This window comes from Cornus florida, unplaced genomic scaffold (assembly GCF_030987335.1).
Source record: "Cornus florida cultivar Cherokee Brave unplaced genomic scaffold, ASM3098733v1 CherokeeBrave_3.0.0_Hap2_Chr06, whole genome shotgun sequence".
In the NCBI taxonomy this organism is placed as follows: Eukaryota; Viridiplantae; Streptophyta; class Magnoliopsida; order Cornales; family Cornaceae; genus Cornus; species Cornus florida.
Window position 1 is genome coordinate 105,219,529 of NW_026775576.1, and position 15,843 is coordinate 105,235,371.

General features: G+C 31.4%; 2 protein-coding genes across 2 annotated transcripts; both read left to right on the forward strand.

Annotated features, from left to right (window-relative positions):
- The first annotated feature begins 107 nt into the window (after nucleotides 1-107).
- Nucleotides 108-4,031, forward strand: LOC132313631 (probable polygalacturonase). Its single transcript, XM_059812490.1, has 3 exons — nucleotides 108-856; nucleotides 2,136-2,467; nucleotides 3,465-4,031. The coding sequence occupies exons 1-3, from the start codon at nucleotides 246-248 to the stop codon at nucleotides 3,947-3,949; spliced, it is 1,428 nt and encodes a 475-aa protein (XP_059668473.1). The 5' UTR covers nucleotides 108-245; the 3' UTR covers nucleotides 3,950-4,031.
- A 1,144-nt stretch (nucleotides 4,032-5,175) lies between these two features.
- Nucleotides 5,176-5,753, forward strand: LOC132314757 (uncharacterized). Its single transcript, XM_059813579.1, has one exon. It carries the CDS (start codon nucleotides 5,176-5,178, stop codon nucleotides 5,524-5,526), a length of 351 nt encoding a protein of 116 aa, XP_059669562.1. The 3' UTR covers nucleotides 5,527-5,753.
- Nucleotides 5,754-15,843: the final 10,090 nt, after the last annotated feature.

Genomic DNA, 15,843 nt, shown 5'->3' on the forward strand with positions numbered 1-15,843 from the left:
TGTAATACTTATCAAATGTGACCAAATAAGGTTGTAGTAATTTTATTTTCTTAACTAAAACGTTATTGATTTCTTTTGTATAAAATTAAATAACTCTGAAATTGAAATAGTAGATCATGTATGATGATTATCCAAAACTCTACTAACAATAAAATAAATAATCGAGTATACAAAAGTACGCTGAAAAAGCAGCATCCCAAAAGTGCCACCAACCGACGATAAACCACTCTGATTTTTCGTCAGAGATGGCAACAACTCCGCTCTCTTCTATCCAATTATTAACTTCACTTTTCGTTCTTCTCTCTCTTCTCCTCCAATCAGAACCTTCCACGTTACTACTGACCTCACCAACCATTCAGCTCCCCCAATCAACTACCACCACTATCTCCGTTACCGACTGTGGTGCCGTCGGCGACGGTATCCACTACGACACCCGCCACATCCAGGCCGCCATAAACGCCTGCTCTGCCGGCAGCGGAGGATGCCGCGTCGTCTTCCCTCCGGGCACCTACCTCACCGCCACTGTCTTCCTCAGATCTGGCGTCGTGTTGGAGATCCAAAAGGGAGCCAAGATCTTAGGGGGTACAAGGCTGGAGGACTACCCGGCGGAGGCGAGCCGGTGGTACGTGGTGTTGGCCGAGGACGCGGTGGACGTGGGAATCACCGGCGGAGGAGAAATCAACGGCCAGGGATTGAAGTTCGTGGAGAGGTTCGATGAGAGGAAGAATGTGATGGTGAGTTGGAATCGGACTGGAGCTTGTTTGGGAGACGAGTGCCGGCCGAGACTGGTTGGGTTTCTTCGGTGTAAGAACGTCAGGGTTTGGGACGTCAAGCTGATTGAGCCGGCCTACTGGTGGTGCGTATTTCACTCCTCCCTCTCTCTTTGCTACCTTGCGCACCACTATGTCATGATTTTCTTTTGAGTCGCCATGAAATTAAGAGTCGTGTTATTGCCCATGTTAAAATGATATAAAAAAAAAAAGACCAAAATTTAACTCTCACTGTGTTATCTAATTTAAATAAATTTTGATATGAAAATCACAATATTGATTATTTTTACATAATCAAAAGTGTTTATTGCACAAAAACCTTTGAACTATACAAAATTTGAACATTATCCCTGGGACAAAATTAAAGCCCCTGAATCCTGGAAAGTTTGCTAACAACGCCAACCATCATTGACAATAAATCTATCCTATTAGCTCAAGAACAACCAACAAAAATGAGCTCGATTTCAACTTGCTTACTTAGTAAACCTAAACGAGCTGAGGTTAATTGTTCATTAAAAGCTAAGTTCATTGTGCAACTCTAGTGATTGTTAATTTGACTCGAGAACAGTTCTTAATAAGCTCAGAAATCAAATTCTACATAAGTTGGGTTGAATCGGGTTATGGGTAGGGAGAATTATCCTCATTTGCCCATTAATTGCCTTCTTAGCTGAATATAACCAAAAAAACATAACATCCATTGACATGTGAGACTAATGAGAGAGCATATTCTGTCTCTTAACAATAGGTCTGCATAACCGTAGTCCTTGTGTGTGTGTGTATAATTGTACTTATATGTGGATATGTATATAAGAAACAATAAATGCTTTAAGACAAAGCTGATTCAATGTCCCATCCAAAAGTAATTTAAATAAATTCGAATTAGAAAATATTTTGACCTATAAATGTGAAGAGATGAACCAATTCAAAGGATTGTTATGCATAGCATCAAGAATATATGTAAATGGGAAGTTGATAGTTCAGATTTTTAGGAAAGAAGAGAAGTAACTAGAGACTGGAAATTTAAATGATTTTTTTCTTCCATTAGGGTAAAATGCGAAAGATTTCCATAGACGAACAAAATGGATCATGTGGTTAAATGCTGAAGTTGGAAAATTATCATTTCTGAATGAATTCTGATCAATTCCTGGGTAACCTATGGGGTAGCTAAAAAAAACTCCGAGTCGGTAACAATTTAAGTAGAAATAATTAACTAGCTTACACTTATGCTTTGTCTAGAATTCCTTCCTGCTATATCGGTCAAACAGATTGTGTGATTGAACTGGACTGATTTACAAGTTGCTTTTCATTGCTGTTTTCCATCCATTCGTGATGTTATCTGAAAAAAAAAAGATTGTGTTATTGCAGCTTGCACATAGTACTGTGTGATAATACATTCATTCATGATGTTTCAATCTATGGAGATTTCAATACACCCAACAATGATGGAATAGATATAGATGATTCAAATAATACTGTCATCACAAGATGCAACATCAATACAGGGGATGACGCCATCTGTCCAAAGACATACGATGGGCCCCTCTATAACCTAACAGCAACGAACTCTTGGATCCGAACAAAATCTTCAGCGATCAAGCTTGGCAGTGCTAGTTGGTTTGATTTTAAAGGTCTGGTGTTTGACAACATTACTATTGTAGATTCTCATAGAGGGCTTGGATTTCAGATACGTGATGGAGGTAACAGCTCTTTAATTCCCACGTCTTTGACAACTTTTTCTAAATTTTCTGCTTAAACTGCTTTTAGTACATTAAACTAGATTCAGGACAATACTACAGAACTCCCATTATTCTGGTGTGTGAATCACTTGAGTAGTAGTAATTCATTGAGAAGAAAATAGTTAAAGGTTTTCCTTTTTCAAGTCTAAAGTTCTGGCCTTCTCCATTACGCCAAGTTCAAAGTTCTCTACTGCAAAATATAAGCTGGTTAAACATGCCAATTCATTTTAGAGATTTCTCATCTTGGAAGTTTTGCTATTGATTGTCTAGTGAGGTGCTTGGTTTGCACTTATGAATGTACATGACATTTTGTTGAATAACAAAAGAATATCTAAAGACAGATTACACAGGTTTGGTAACGGTTAATTCCCACCACTATTTCAGTTGGGATATAAGGTAAAAAGTACTCTTCATGTTGGTGGGCTTATTGATGGCCATTTTTATTGCTGTTTTGGATTCATATTTATATATTTAGATCCTTAGTCTTAACTTTTATGAAATTGGTATTTTTTTCCTTTTAAACGCGTGAGTGAGATAAGCTATTGGCTTGATCTTTAATTGAATGAATCTAAGCTGCTCGAGTTTGCATTGGGATCACCTCCGCTAAAGTTTTGCTTAAAATCAAGTAGTGAGACAAATGAACCAAGCTTCAACATATTTGTAACCTTGTTAATTTCCTGAGCTTAGCTAATAAGCACCCTAGTGTTAAAAATAAAATTAAAAGGCATTCAGCCTTTCAATTGAAGCCTCAAGTATGCTTGGGCTTTATGAAAGCCTAAGTCAGTTGGTATATGTCTGTTGTTTTATACTTCTCAATACATATATTCTTATGTCCTATGATTTTCATAATCTCATGTAGCTTATTTTGAGCATTAATATTGATGATTCGAGTATTACTAAATATTTTGAACATTAATATTGATGATTCGAGTATTATTAAATATTTGTTTTTGTGCAGGAAATGTAAGTGATATTACCTTCTCCAACATAAATATCAGCACAAGATATTATGATCCATCATGGTGGGGTAGAGCAGAACCTATTTACGTGACAACCTGCCCAAGGGATAAGAATTCAAAAGCGGGTTCAATATCTAATCTACTCTTTATCAACATAACGGCAACTTCTGAAAATGGCATCTTCTTATCAGGATCAAAAGAAGGCCTCTTAAGAAATTTGAAATTCATCAATGTCAGCCTAACTTACAGGAGATGGACAAATTATCCAGATGGGCTGGTAGATTATAGACCAGGATGCAGAGGACTTGTTAAACATGGTATAGCTGGGATCATCATGGAACATATTGAAAATTTGGAGGTTGAAAATGTAGATATGAGATGGTCTGAGGATCGGTCAGGCCGGTGGAATAATCCTCTGGACTTCAGGCCATCTACTGTAAATAACATTTCTTTGCTCAACTTCCACTCAGGTATGTACAAATAATAAAGGGTAAGTCGGGGGGTGGATACTCCAACCCTGAAATTTTATTCTTTTGATGGAAATAAATTGGATCAAATTTGAAATAGATTGATTGAGTTTGTCGGATTAGGTCTTGAACTTTGATTTATCAGAATAGACGTAAGTGCTTTATGGTTGGTTTACATGTATAGATATGAAGAGAGTACATGTATAACTATGAATACATAGAAGTATAACTGCATGCAGTCTCTCTATTCCCACATTTTTCAAGTAAGAAGAGGCAGCACAATGCTACTACAGTTTGTGATCATGCTGAATACTGAATAGATTGAGGACCAATTCTCAATATTCCTCTCTCACAGCCAACCAGGGTTTAGACTTTAGAGGCGTGGATATGTTTAAAGGTGTATATATGTATAATGAATTTATGAAGATCCAAATTCTTTCATTAATATTTTAAGAGTTGTGGTATTGAAATTGGTCACATTCATTTACTCGTGTGGGAATGATGGGAATGATGATATATAGGAGTGAGAAATGATGATGTAATTTTTTATTCACATAAAATAGTTGAATTAATCTTAAATTATTTATATTTTTTTGTATTTTAACAACAATAAAATTAGCATATGTTATTCAACTGGAGCCGAGTTTGAGAAAGCTGAAACCAAATTCAACTCAAGCAATAAAAAATATAATTGAATTAAATCTCAAGTTAGGTTAAGTTGAATCTTACCAGGTTCTAAATCCTAAGAAAAAACATAAAGCAATTGGGTGGAATTTGGCACTACACATTATGATAGTGGAATGCAGATTCCATCCATTTTTGGGTTGGGCTGAACTAATTTTAAGCAGTAGCTTTAATGAGAGTTCCATTAACTTTGTATTTTAATGGATGAATTAAAAGATGTATTAATTGATTTATTTGAGTTTTTATAAATTAAAAAAATTTGTAAATAGGAATTGTAACAGCATCAGAAAATAAGAATTGCATAATGTTATTTGAATACTAATATTTACCAATTAGCCATATTACGCGTTATGTAATCTACAAATTATATAAATGATATTACTATGTTTGGCATATAGAGGACATTGTTATTTTTCTCCTGTAGTCTGTATTAGGAAAACAAACGACACCGTCTCGGCAGTTCCCAAAACTTCCCACACTTCACAACACCCTTACCACTTTGGCAAAACCAGAGAGATTCAGATCTCACAATCCAGAGCAAAGGTGCTCTTTCTCTACCATGGCGTCAGCAAAGCCCTTCGCCACCGCCGCAGGGATGCTCCGGAGTCGCCTGAGACCAACCCTCCGCACACGGAGCGGCGGAGGAGATGGACCGAGCCCTTGGACCAGCCCGGGCCACCAGGAGCGGCCCAACGGCTACCTCTTCAACCGGATTCCTCCACCTCCGGGCCAGACCAGGAAGTGGGAGGACTGGGAACTTCCCTGCTACATCACCAGCTTCCTCACCATCGTCATCCTCGGGGTTGGCCTCAGCGCCAAGCCCGATCTCACCATCGAGACTTGGGCCCACCAGAAAGCCCTAGAGCGCCTCGAGGCCCAGAAATTGACGGTGTCTGATGAATCCGAGTGATTGTTTTCATCATCGGTATTGCCAATCTAACTCTGCCCTAATTTTGACTGTTCGCTCTGTTGTGGGTCAAATTAGGGTTTGAGAATGTGTTGATATGGGTTATTTAGTGGTATAGTTGAAATCTGTTGAATTGGCTTTTTTTTTTTTAAAGCTTAACTGCTGAAATTTTAGTAAGTTTTATTGTTGTGATAATAATGATCAAGATAAGTTAATGTTTTGGTGGACTCTGTGATATGATCTGATGACTCTCTGGTTTAATGTGTGATTGGTTGTTGAATAGGATGTTTTCAAGTGCTAATTTGTTCTAATTATGAATTTCATAAGTTGTTTTTTTTTTTTTTCCTAGTTAATAAGTTGGTTTTTAACCCTATAATTTTTATTCAGCCTTCTTATCCCAATTTAGGGTTATGATTCAGATTATTGTCATCTAATTAGTGTTCATCAAATGTCTTGCAATTGAATTCAAATTGGATAAAGTAATTTGGCCTTGAATACGTAAGAGAGCAGACATGAAAGCTTTTTTTTTCACTTTTGAGCAGTGCTTGGAGCTGCTTTTCAGCCTTTTTGGATTTTTGGACCTAAAAGCTGTTTCTTGGAGTTGTTTGCCCTGACTGGCTTTTCAAATGCAGATTTTAGCTTTTTGAGTTTGGATGTGGTTTTGAGTAGTGTTTAGCTAATTTTGTTAAAGAGCTTTCGTTTTGGAGAAGCTGGGGATTTTAAAATAGACGGGAAGAGTTTTGAGAATATTAATGAAACTTTTTAAATGACATCGTATCTTTTATATTATCTCATAACAAATTATAATTTTAACAGTATTTCTATAAAAAGCCTCTTAATTCTATTTCCAAACCCTAGTGTCAAAAAAACTCACATTGGTGTTTTCTGGCAAGATATTCCTTTATACTCATAAGAACGATTCATCATATCCCGTTATACTCACAAGAACCATTCATCAAGCATTCAACCAGAGAAAAAATTTGAACAAGATTATTGCGAGAGATAATCGATGACTTTACTCCTTCAATCTTTCAATCTATCATTAAACCTTGGTATTTCTTCTCTTGCCTATTTCTTTTTTTTTTTTACCCGATTTTCTCTAAATAATTTTGAAACTCCTCAACGAACGATCATTGGCTTCCATAGGAGTAATCACCATATTTCAACGGTCCATTCTACCGTTACAAATCTATAATTTTTTTTCACCTTCAAATTGAATTCCCTTTTGTTGTAACAATGGATTCCAGTTATTTACCCAAAACTAAAGTTGTTTTTTTTTTTTTTTTTTTTTTTTTTTTAATCAGATCAATTCATTGGCATAGCATTTCTTTTTTTATTAGATTAATTCACCGTCATAGATCTTCCCTGACGTTGTCCGTGGCAATATTTTTCTTTCTTCTTTTTCATTAATTTCCTTATAATATAATTAAGTTTGTAATTATAAGGAAACAATAATATTATTCTAGGGAAGTCATAAAGCATGAGTTTAATTATTTTCTTTTTGGAAGAAAAATTAGAAATCTTCAATATTTTATTATTCTTATTATTATATTTTGGTAGAATCAAAATGTTTAATTACAAAATTTTCTAAATCATTAAATAGTTTTTTGCAATCTCTTAATTGTTATTCTTATTGTTATTATTAGTATTATTAATTATTATGTTGCACATGGCATGTTGTGGATAAATTTGATTAAAGTGAGTGGTTTATTTGTATGTCTTTACGGAAAGAGTTACAAAAAAACAAGTTCAACAATAATTTAAAAAAATACTCCATCTAAGGGTAAAACAATTATTTCAGTAATAGACAAGCTTCTGTAAATATTTTGCGAAACAGATTGAAAAACTCTTCTACCATTAAAAGCTACTCTAAAATATAATTTTTAAACACTAACAAATAAATTAAATAGAAGTGATACCTTTTGCTTCTCTTTTTGTAAAAACAGAAACAAAAACCATATCAAACGAGCCCTTAGTCCATAAAAAAATAAATGTTGATTAGTCGTGCATAGAGTCCTCATAGACCGGCCAACCATGCCATATGGATATGATTAATTGATTGCAAAAAAGGAATTGTATTAAACTTTGAAATTATTTTTATGAAACAAAAAAGGAAAAATAGCAGTTATCATGCACCCATCCATGTTTCTCACAGCAGTTTTATTCAGGTTTTGACTCTCTACATCTACTAATTTAATTTTTAACACTTCATACCTTGAAAAAGAAAATTAATAATAATAAATAAATAATAAAATAAAAATGTATGTATTTCTCATAAAACACTATGGTGTTAGTAACTCGCCCAACCAATCCAACCTAATTGTTTAATAGAAACTAATAAAAGTGCACTTCAGTAAAATATAATTTATAATCTATTTATAAATTAACTTTTAAAAATTTTAAAGTTTAATAATTTAATATACAACCACCACCTACTTACATTTAATTTATTAAACATTTATAAGATAATAATTTTTAATATAATTACATAACAATTTAAAATTTATCAAATATGATTTTATGAAAATACACACTTATACATTGATATTTTATTTTAACTAAAATTAGTATTAAAAAAAAAGAATTTTAAATTAGAAATCTAATTCAATTAGTAGAAGAATCTTAAATTGGAAATCCAATTGGTATTTTATTTTAGTTAAATTATTAGAATATTTTTAAATAAGAAACCCTTTTAGTTATAGAAGAATTTTAATTAAAATTAGTAGAAGAATTTTAAATTAGAAACTCAATTGGTATTTTATTTTAATTAAAAGGAAAATTTATTTTAATTAAAATTAATAGAACTTTTTTTAATATATTGACGAATTTTAAATTAGAAAGCCAATTGAATTATTGTAAGAATTTTAAATTAGAAACTCAATTGATATTTTATTTTAGTTAAATTAGTAAAAAAAAAAAAAAAAATGAATTATTGTAAGAATTTTAAATTAGAAACTCAATTGATATTTTATTTTAGTTAAATTAGTAAAAAAAAAAAAAAAAAAAAATTGAAAATTCTTTTTAGTTAAATTAGTGGAAGAATTTTAAATTAGAAATTCAATTGATATTTTATTTTAGTTGAAATTAAAATTAGTTATTTTAGTGGAAATTAAAATTAGTAGAAGAATTTTAATACAAACACTTTGAATTTTATTTTAGTTAAAATTTAAATTATTTATTATTTTATTTATGTGTTGTCTTAAAAAAAGAAAAGAAAAAGAAGAGTATAATAGGAATCCAAATTGGAAACGAACTAAGTTAATAATTGATATTTTATTTATAAATTAATTATTTGAAACACATGTTACTTTTAATAAAGTTGTTTAACACTTGTGTGTTAATGTTATAACTGAGTTGATATTGGATGTGGTCTCTGTCCAGCCAGAGCATATGGAAGACTCTAGAGTTACAAATTTTAATAAATTTTAATCATAAAGATGCATATATAACTATGATCATAAATACAAAACTGCAACGTGCCATAAAAATGCATGACCTAAAACACATTGATCATACGTGGAAACAATTAATTTTGCCAATTTGTGACAGCACACAACGGCCTCTGCTCTTTTGTCTAGTTGTCTTTCCTTGCCGTGATTGCAACTGCGCTCAAGTGAGGGTATGATTCGTATACTACAATTCGAATTCATTCTTTTCTAAATATTACACCATATGCAATTAAGCATAATTTACAAAATCACAATTATTATTATTTTTTTTTCTACGATAAGAAACTCATATACTTATTTGGTTCTTTAATCATCACCTTCCACCATGATGACAGAGAGGTGATACCACTATAGAAGCGAAGCCCAATCTAACCACCGAGACATGGGCCCACCAGGAAATCATGGAGCAAAGGCCCAGAATACGACAGTGTCTATTGAATCCCATAATCTAATGGTATGTTTGGTTGAAGGGAAGGATTAGGGGGAATCAATGAGAGTGGAAATAAGTGAACTTTCTCATGTTTGGTTGGAGGAAAAAAAAAGAGAGAGAAGAAACAAGAAGGAATACTTCATCCATTCTTACTGTGTATTTTTCTATTCGCCCAAAATTGGGAGAAGAGAAGAGGAAAAATTATTCATCGCAATCGTTGTAAGGATGACGTGGTGCAACTGACGGTTACAAACACTCCACCAAAACACATAATAAATTAACAAATATATAATTCCCGTTTTTAGCCTTCCTTAAGTGTGCTTGTTAAACTTAAGTATTTCTTTTGGAAAATGATTCTTGCACGGAATTGTTGCAATGAATTTGTAGACCTACTCTTTTAATTGGTCAATTGTGCAGCAAATAAGAAAATGAGGTCCTCCTCTTAGTTGTATTTGGTATAAATAGCCAATTAAAAATTATTCTATTAGGTAATTCAATACAAGTGTTCGGTATAAGTATCACTATTTATTTATTTTTCCTTATTTTAATATTTAACAAAAAAATGAAGGGAGTGTCAACAATGGACTTGGAAAGGAGACTCAATAAAATGTGTAAAGGAGACTTCTTGTATTGTTAGTTTTATTGTTGTGATGACAATGTTTAAGATAAATTTATGTTTTGCTTTACTTTGTGATATGACTTTGGTTTAATCTGAGATTGGTTGTTGAACAGGATGTTTTCAAGTGCTAATTAGTCCACATTAATTTCATAAGTTGGTTTTTAACGTGATAGTTTCTTTAGAAATCTGCAACCTTGTTATCTTAATTTATGGTTATATTTCAGATTATTGTTACCTAATTTGAGTTCATCAAATGTCTTGCAATTGAATTCAGATTATTGTCACCTAATTTGAGTTTATCAAATATTTTGCAATTGAATTTGGATTTGAATAGATAATTTGGCATTGAATATGGAAGACTGAAATATTTTGCAATTGAATTTGGATTTGGATAGATAATTTGGCCTTGAATATGGAAGACTCAAATATTTTGCAATTGAATTTGGATTTGGATAGATAATTTGGCCTTGAATACGGAAGACCAGACTTGGTGTCTTGGAGTTTTGTTATGTTAGAGAAGTTGATTCAGTCCCATGGAGTGGACCAATTGGTTTAGGCAAATTATAGGGGTGCTTGGTCAGCTCTAGATGATGATATGTCTTTTTTTAATCATTTAGTGATCATCCATATATTTCAAGATCACACCTAACTCCTATTTTATAATGAGTGGCACGATCAAGACTAAAACACTCAGGACAATTGCATTGTAGCCTGGGAAACTATCAGATATTATCATGATTATTCGTACTTTTTTTATAGCATATGAATGGAATATATATAATAATCATGTATAAAAGTTTGCAAAAGGTGAGTAAAATACTACTACGTATTAAGATTTTGAAAATGGTGGATCATAGAGGTAGAAATCGTTAAATAAAACAAGACTAATCAAATCGTAATTCATAGTAATTCACAAATATTTTGTTTAAAAATCTAATATGATATCACATATTTTCTGAAAATATCGATTCCACTTATATGAATTGTGATAGCATGTTTTATGAAAATATGTTATCTTTTTTATACGCTTCAATGTTAATGATATTATAAATTAATTTTTAGATTTTGTCTTTAACTTCATTCTCACCTACTTAGTAATGATATCTTCACCCATTTACAGAAATCTAATTTAGCGTTCAACTCCTACCCTTTACAATGTTCTATATAAATATTTACAATATTAACAAATTATTTAGTATTCTAAAATCTTTTACACTTTACAAATATCTACCACATTTCTTGTTGAATATTTCATGCCTACAACACTTCACATATTTCTATACAAATGTGGAAAACTTTAGAGATCCACTCTCAATGTCATTTAAACCTCGTATAAAGTCTCTACAACACTTCACAATTTTCTGCACAAATGTAAAAGATTTTAGAAATCCAATCTTAACATGTCATTTAAACCTCGTGTAAAGTCTCTGCAACAGTTCACAATTTTCTACACAAATGTAGAAGACTTTAGAACTCCAATCTAATCATATCGTTTAAACTTCGTGTAAAGTCTTTCTCTTCCTCAGTGTTCGTGTCGTTTGCATGTATGGCATAACTTCTCTGCACATTCGATAATACACTATACTAGTTTTACTAATTTGTTTTATGGTGAACTGATGCACTCAAGTCCACGCATTGGATGACACACAAGGGATGGCACGTGCCTGGCCAGTTACCTTTTTCTTGGTGTGTGAGTCGAAAATTAGTATATAATGCTCCTAAAACTATTATTTTCTAAATTATGTCTTTTAATCATGTTTTATTATTTCTCTACGTTAATAAGTCTCGAATCTGACGTATTTTTCTTCATCTCATCTACTTAAGCAATCTTTGAAAAATAATTATATTTACTCTTTAATTTCCTTATAAAAAATAAAAAATAGTGTCAAATTTCCCTCCCCTAATTATTTAAGTTTTTTTTTTTTTTTTTTGGGCGTACCTAAATTGAAATTTTGGTATCAGTGATATTACATTGTACTATTGTAGTATATATATATATACCATGAATTAATTATTATTGTTGTTTTTGCTATTCACTTTATGAGAGTTTCGTATATGGCAAATGATAAGGTCCAAGTGGACATTTAATTCAACCTATCAACATAACTTATATTTTACTAAAAAGTTTTTTATTAAACCATCTCTATATTATCTTATCCTGAAATCATTAAGCATGCAGTTTTGAATTTTTTTTTTAGTTAGTACTCACACATATACGTCTCTATGAAGGCTTGAACCTTTGACCTCCATTTGAAATATAAGGATCCGATACGGTTAGGTCACTGACTCGTTGATTTAAGTATATAATTTTGTTGCTCAAGAGAAGAAAAAAAAATAAAATAAAATTGGGAAGTCTTTATTTTTGGGTTTAGTTTGGTTTTATTAAATAAGAGCCTTGGAGTATTTAATCAAGGGTCCTCTGTTGGGATTATAGATCTCTCTCTATTGATTTTTCTTGGTAACAAATCGTATGATTACTATGAACACTGAAATTAGTTTACTAGTATGTGCATTTTTTGTGCTTTAATTTATTATTTCTTAATCTGTACTAGTGATAGCTCCTTGGAGTGGAAAAGATTAAACTATAAAATCACATTATACTGAATATTATTATGCATTTTAGGTTTCTTAGTATAATTTTTAAATTTTAATTTGTAAGAAGTCCATAGCACTTTCTCTTTTTCTTTTTTCTCTGTTTTCTCTGCGAGGTTTCAGTCTTGAAAATTTTTGGGAGATAATCTTATACCCACACCTCAAATGATTTTTTCTTTTTATTTCGTAAATCAATATGATGAACTGATTTATTTGCAAATCTTTTATATTTTAGTGCATTTTTTCTTACAAAATTATATTTTCTTACACAAGAACTATATCCTTAACAAGTTATTATCGATTTGGGTTATGGGTCCGGAAGACAAGACACGTGTTTATGCCTCTGAATAATTCAGCAAAAAATAATCGCATTAAGATATGCCAGTTGGAGGCATTTTCATGCATGTGAATTAAATTAAAACTTTGGAGTACAAGATCTGCAAAATGGGAAGGGTCATGGTTAGCACGTGACCTTGTTATTCACTTTGGTTAGCACGTGACTTGTGATTCACTCTGGTTAGCACGTGACCTTGTGATCAAGATTCGATTCATTAGGATTGCAAATCATGAAATTGTTATTCTTCAAGCTCGATTCCAAACTATTAACAGCTTTTGAAATGAAAACCAAGACATGCAAAATTGTATTTTGTTGTGAAAGGATTCCTTTAACTTGAGATTGTATTGAAAAATTTAGGACTTTAAAATTATGACCGGATTTAAATTTATTTTTTAAGCAATTTTAGGTGAGCCAGTAACAAGCCAATTATCAGGTGACTTGACAAAAAATTTACAACACAGCAATACATCAATAGGTGTTAAAGTTTTTTTTTTTTTTTTTTTTTAAATGATGATTACAGGGAATAGAAACTGATCTTTCATTCTTTTTCTCTCACGCAGCAATACAAAATTTAGAGATGATAAAATCTAAACCTGCAAGTTATTATTGATTCCAATATCAAGTTTGGATAACGCCTTTGAGATTCAAAAAAAGATGCAAAGAAAAATATTATCAATTACAGTTATAAATCTAATAGACAATTAGAGAACATCTAAATACAAAATTTAATAGACAATGACAAAACATCTAAATACCCACACACATATACAGAACTCGTCAGAGAAAATAAAATAGACTATTGGTGTTTTAGAGAGAAATATTTATGTAGTTTCTAATTTTAAATCCCATTATTCCTTTAATTGAATATGAGGCTTGTGTTGGGCATGACAAGAATCACATAGAAATCGTTTGATTTACTCTTTAAACATCGTCGAATGTCATGTTTCTTTTACTGAATACATGGATATTTATTGAACCAAAGACTATCAGTGAGGTTGCGATGCTTGTGCGTGTCCCATTTGTAAAAGATGATAAGAGATTGCAAAATAAAGATTCTTAGTGATTTTGATAATATATCCGTATCATATAAGGTCTATTAAATTTTGTATTTAGATTTTTTTAATTGTCTATTAAATTTATAACAGTAATTGATAATTTTTTTATTTTATTTTATTTTTATTTTTTTTGAATCTCAAAGACGTTATTTAAGCTTGATATTGAACCAATAACAACTTGCAGGTTTAGATTTTATTGTCTCTAAATTTTGTTTATTTGATTTTAGATTCAAAACACAAAAGTAATATATATAACTGTGTGAGAGAGAAAGGGGGAAGGATCAGCTTCTATTTCCTGTAGTCATTATTTTTTTATTATTTTATAACTTTAACATCTGTTGATGTTTTATTGGGCCACCTCATCATAACAAGGAGGTTCCTTCTTATAAAAAGCAAGCATACTTCGTAAAGAAATACCACTAAATTACAACATTTGACAATTACTCTTTCTACCCTATAAAAAATTATACCCTTATAATTTAAATACAAATATTCCTTTTTCTTCTTCTTCTTCTTTTTTTTTTTTTTATTTTTTTTTTTATGTGGTAAAACGTTACTTTTATGGACAATCCAGAAAAGATGTTGTGTGTCTTTATTCTGTATAAAGTGTAAAATAGTTGTTTAATGTGGTTGATGAATGCTTAGATTCGTTGAAGGCTTTGTTAATGATTGTGACGTTACTTTTAGACAATGGCTTGTTTCGTTTACTAGATGCTCTTGTTTGGTGTCTGACATGCTACATTTTACCATCTACCATGTTTCCGTTTGAAGAAAACATATTAGCTTTTTAGGTTTAGCATTGGGTTCCTATGAGCTCTCAATTTTAGTCTTGGGGGTTGGAAAGATGAATAATTGACTAATATAAAATTTAAAATATTATTCGATAATGTTTTCATTGAATATATATGATGTAGGATCATACCTAGGTTAGTTTGAGTTTAATGTCCAACTTTCATTGAAAGCTTGCAAAAGAAATATTTTCATTAAAAAAAACTAAAATGAAAATAGTGAAAAAAGATTCAACTAATTTAACATTTCACCTGATTAAAAGGAAATTAAAAAAAGTCTAAAATGTTCTACACTTGTAGGTACTGCGCAGTAATATATTAGTAATATTCAATTTGGACTTTCATGATTATAGTTCTCTTTATATGAGATTATTAGTGGTCACTTTCATACAATTATCCTTTCTAACACTTGGTAATGGTTTTTCTTCACTTACATTTTTTTTTTTTTTGGATGCTTATTATGTAAGACATGAACCTACTTTAGTAATTAGGATAAGAATACAGGATACAATGTATTGTGTTTTATTTTAATTCTAAATTTCGTTTTTTGCAACGAGCTTTACAACACAGTTGAAATTAAGCCCCTTTGATAAAGTTCCAAATGTTTTTATCCTTTTTAACAATTTTTTAATCACCGTAATTATTGTTTATAATCATGGTATACCATCGAAGATTTTTATAGTTTTCGTGAGTTTGAGATCTTATTATTACTAGATAAATTTTTGAGATTTTAGGTCACCTTAAAAAACATTCTTTTCAGTAATTACAATTTTGATATATTCTATTACAATACTATACCTATTATAACAAGGCTTTAAAAATTATAGAAGTAATTGGGAAAACGAGAGCCATGAACAGGTTATCCATTCAAGTGCGTTGGAGGGAGGAGATGTGTGTCTCAGTCAATTCTCAACTCTCTTTGGTCATGGTTATGATAATGAGAACCGAAAAAGGTCATTGTCGGTGAGGGTTGACGTCCGTGCGGAAATAGACTAGTGCATAGTGATTGACCCTAATGCCCCCATCCTTTATGCTTTCTCTATGTGGCTA

Coding starts and splice junctions, on each gene's coding strand:
- LOC132313631 (XM_059812490.1), top strand. CDS start 246: ATGGCAACAACTCCGCTCTCTTCTATCCAATTATTAACTTCACTTTTC. Junction 857..2,135: donor ATTGAGCCGGCCTACTGGTG/GTGCGTATTTCA, acceptor GTGTTATTGCAG/CTTGCACATAGTACTGTGTG. Junction 2,468..3,464: donor ATTTCAGATACGTGATGGAG/GTAACAGCTCTT, acceptor GTTTTTGTGCAG/GAAATGTAAGTGATATTACC.
- LOC132314757 (XM_059813579.1), top strand. CDS start 5,176: ATGGCGTCAGCAAAGCCCTTCGCCACCGCCGCAGGGATGCTCCGGAGT.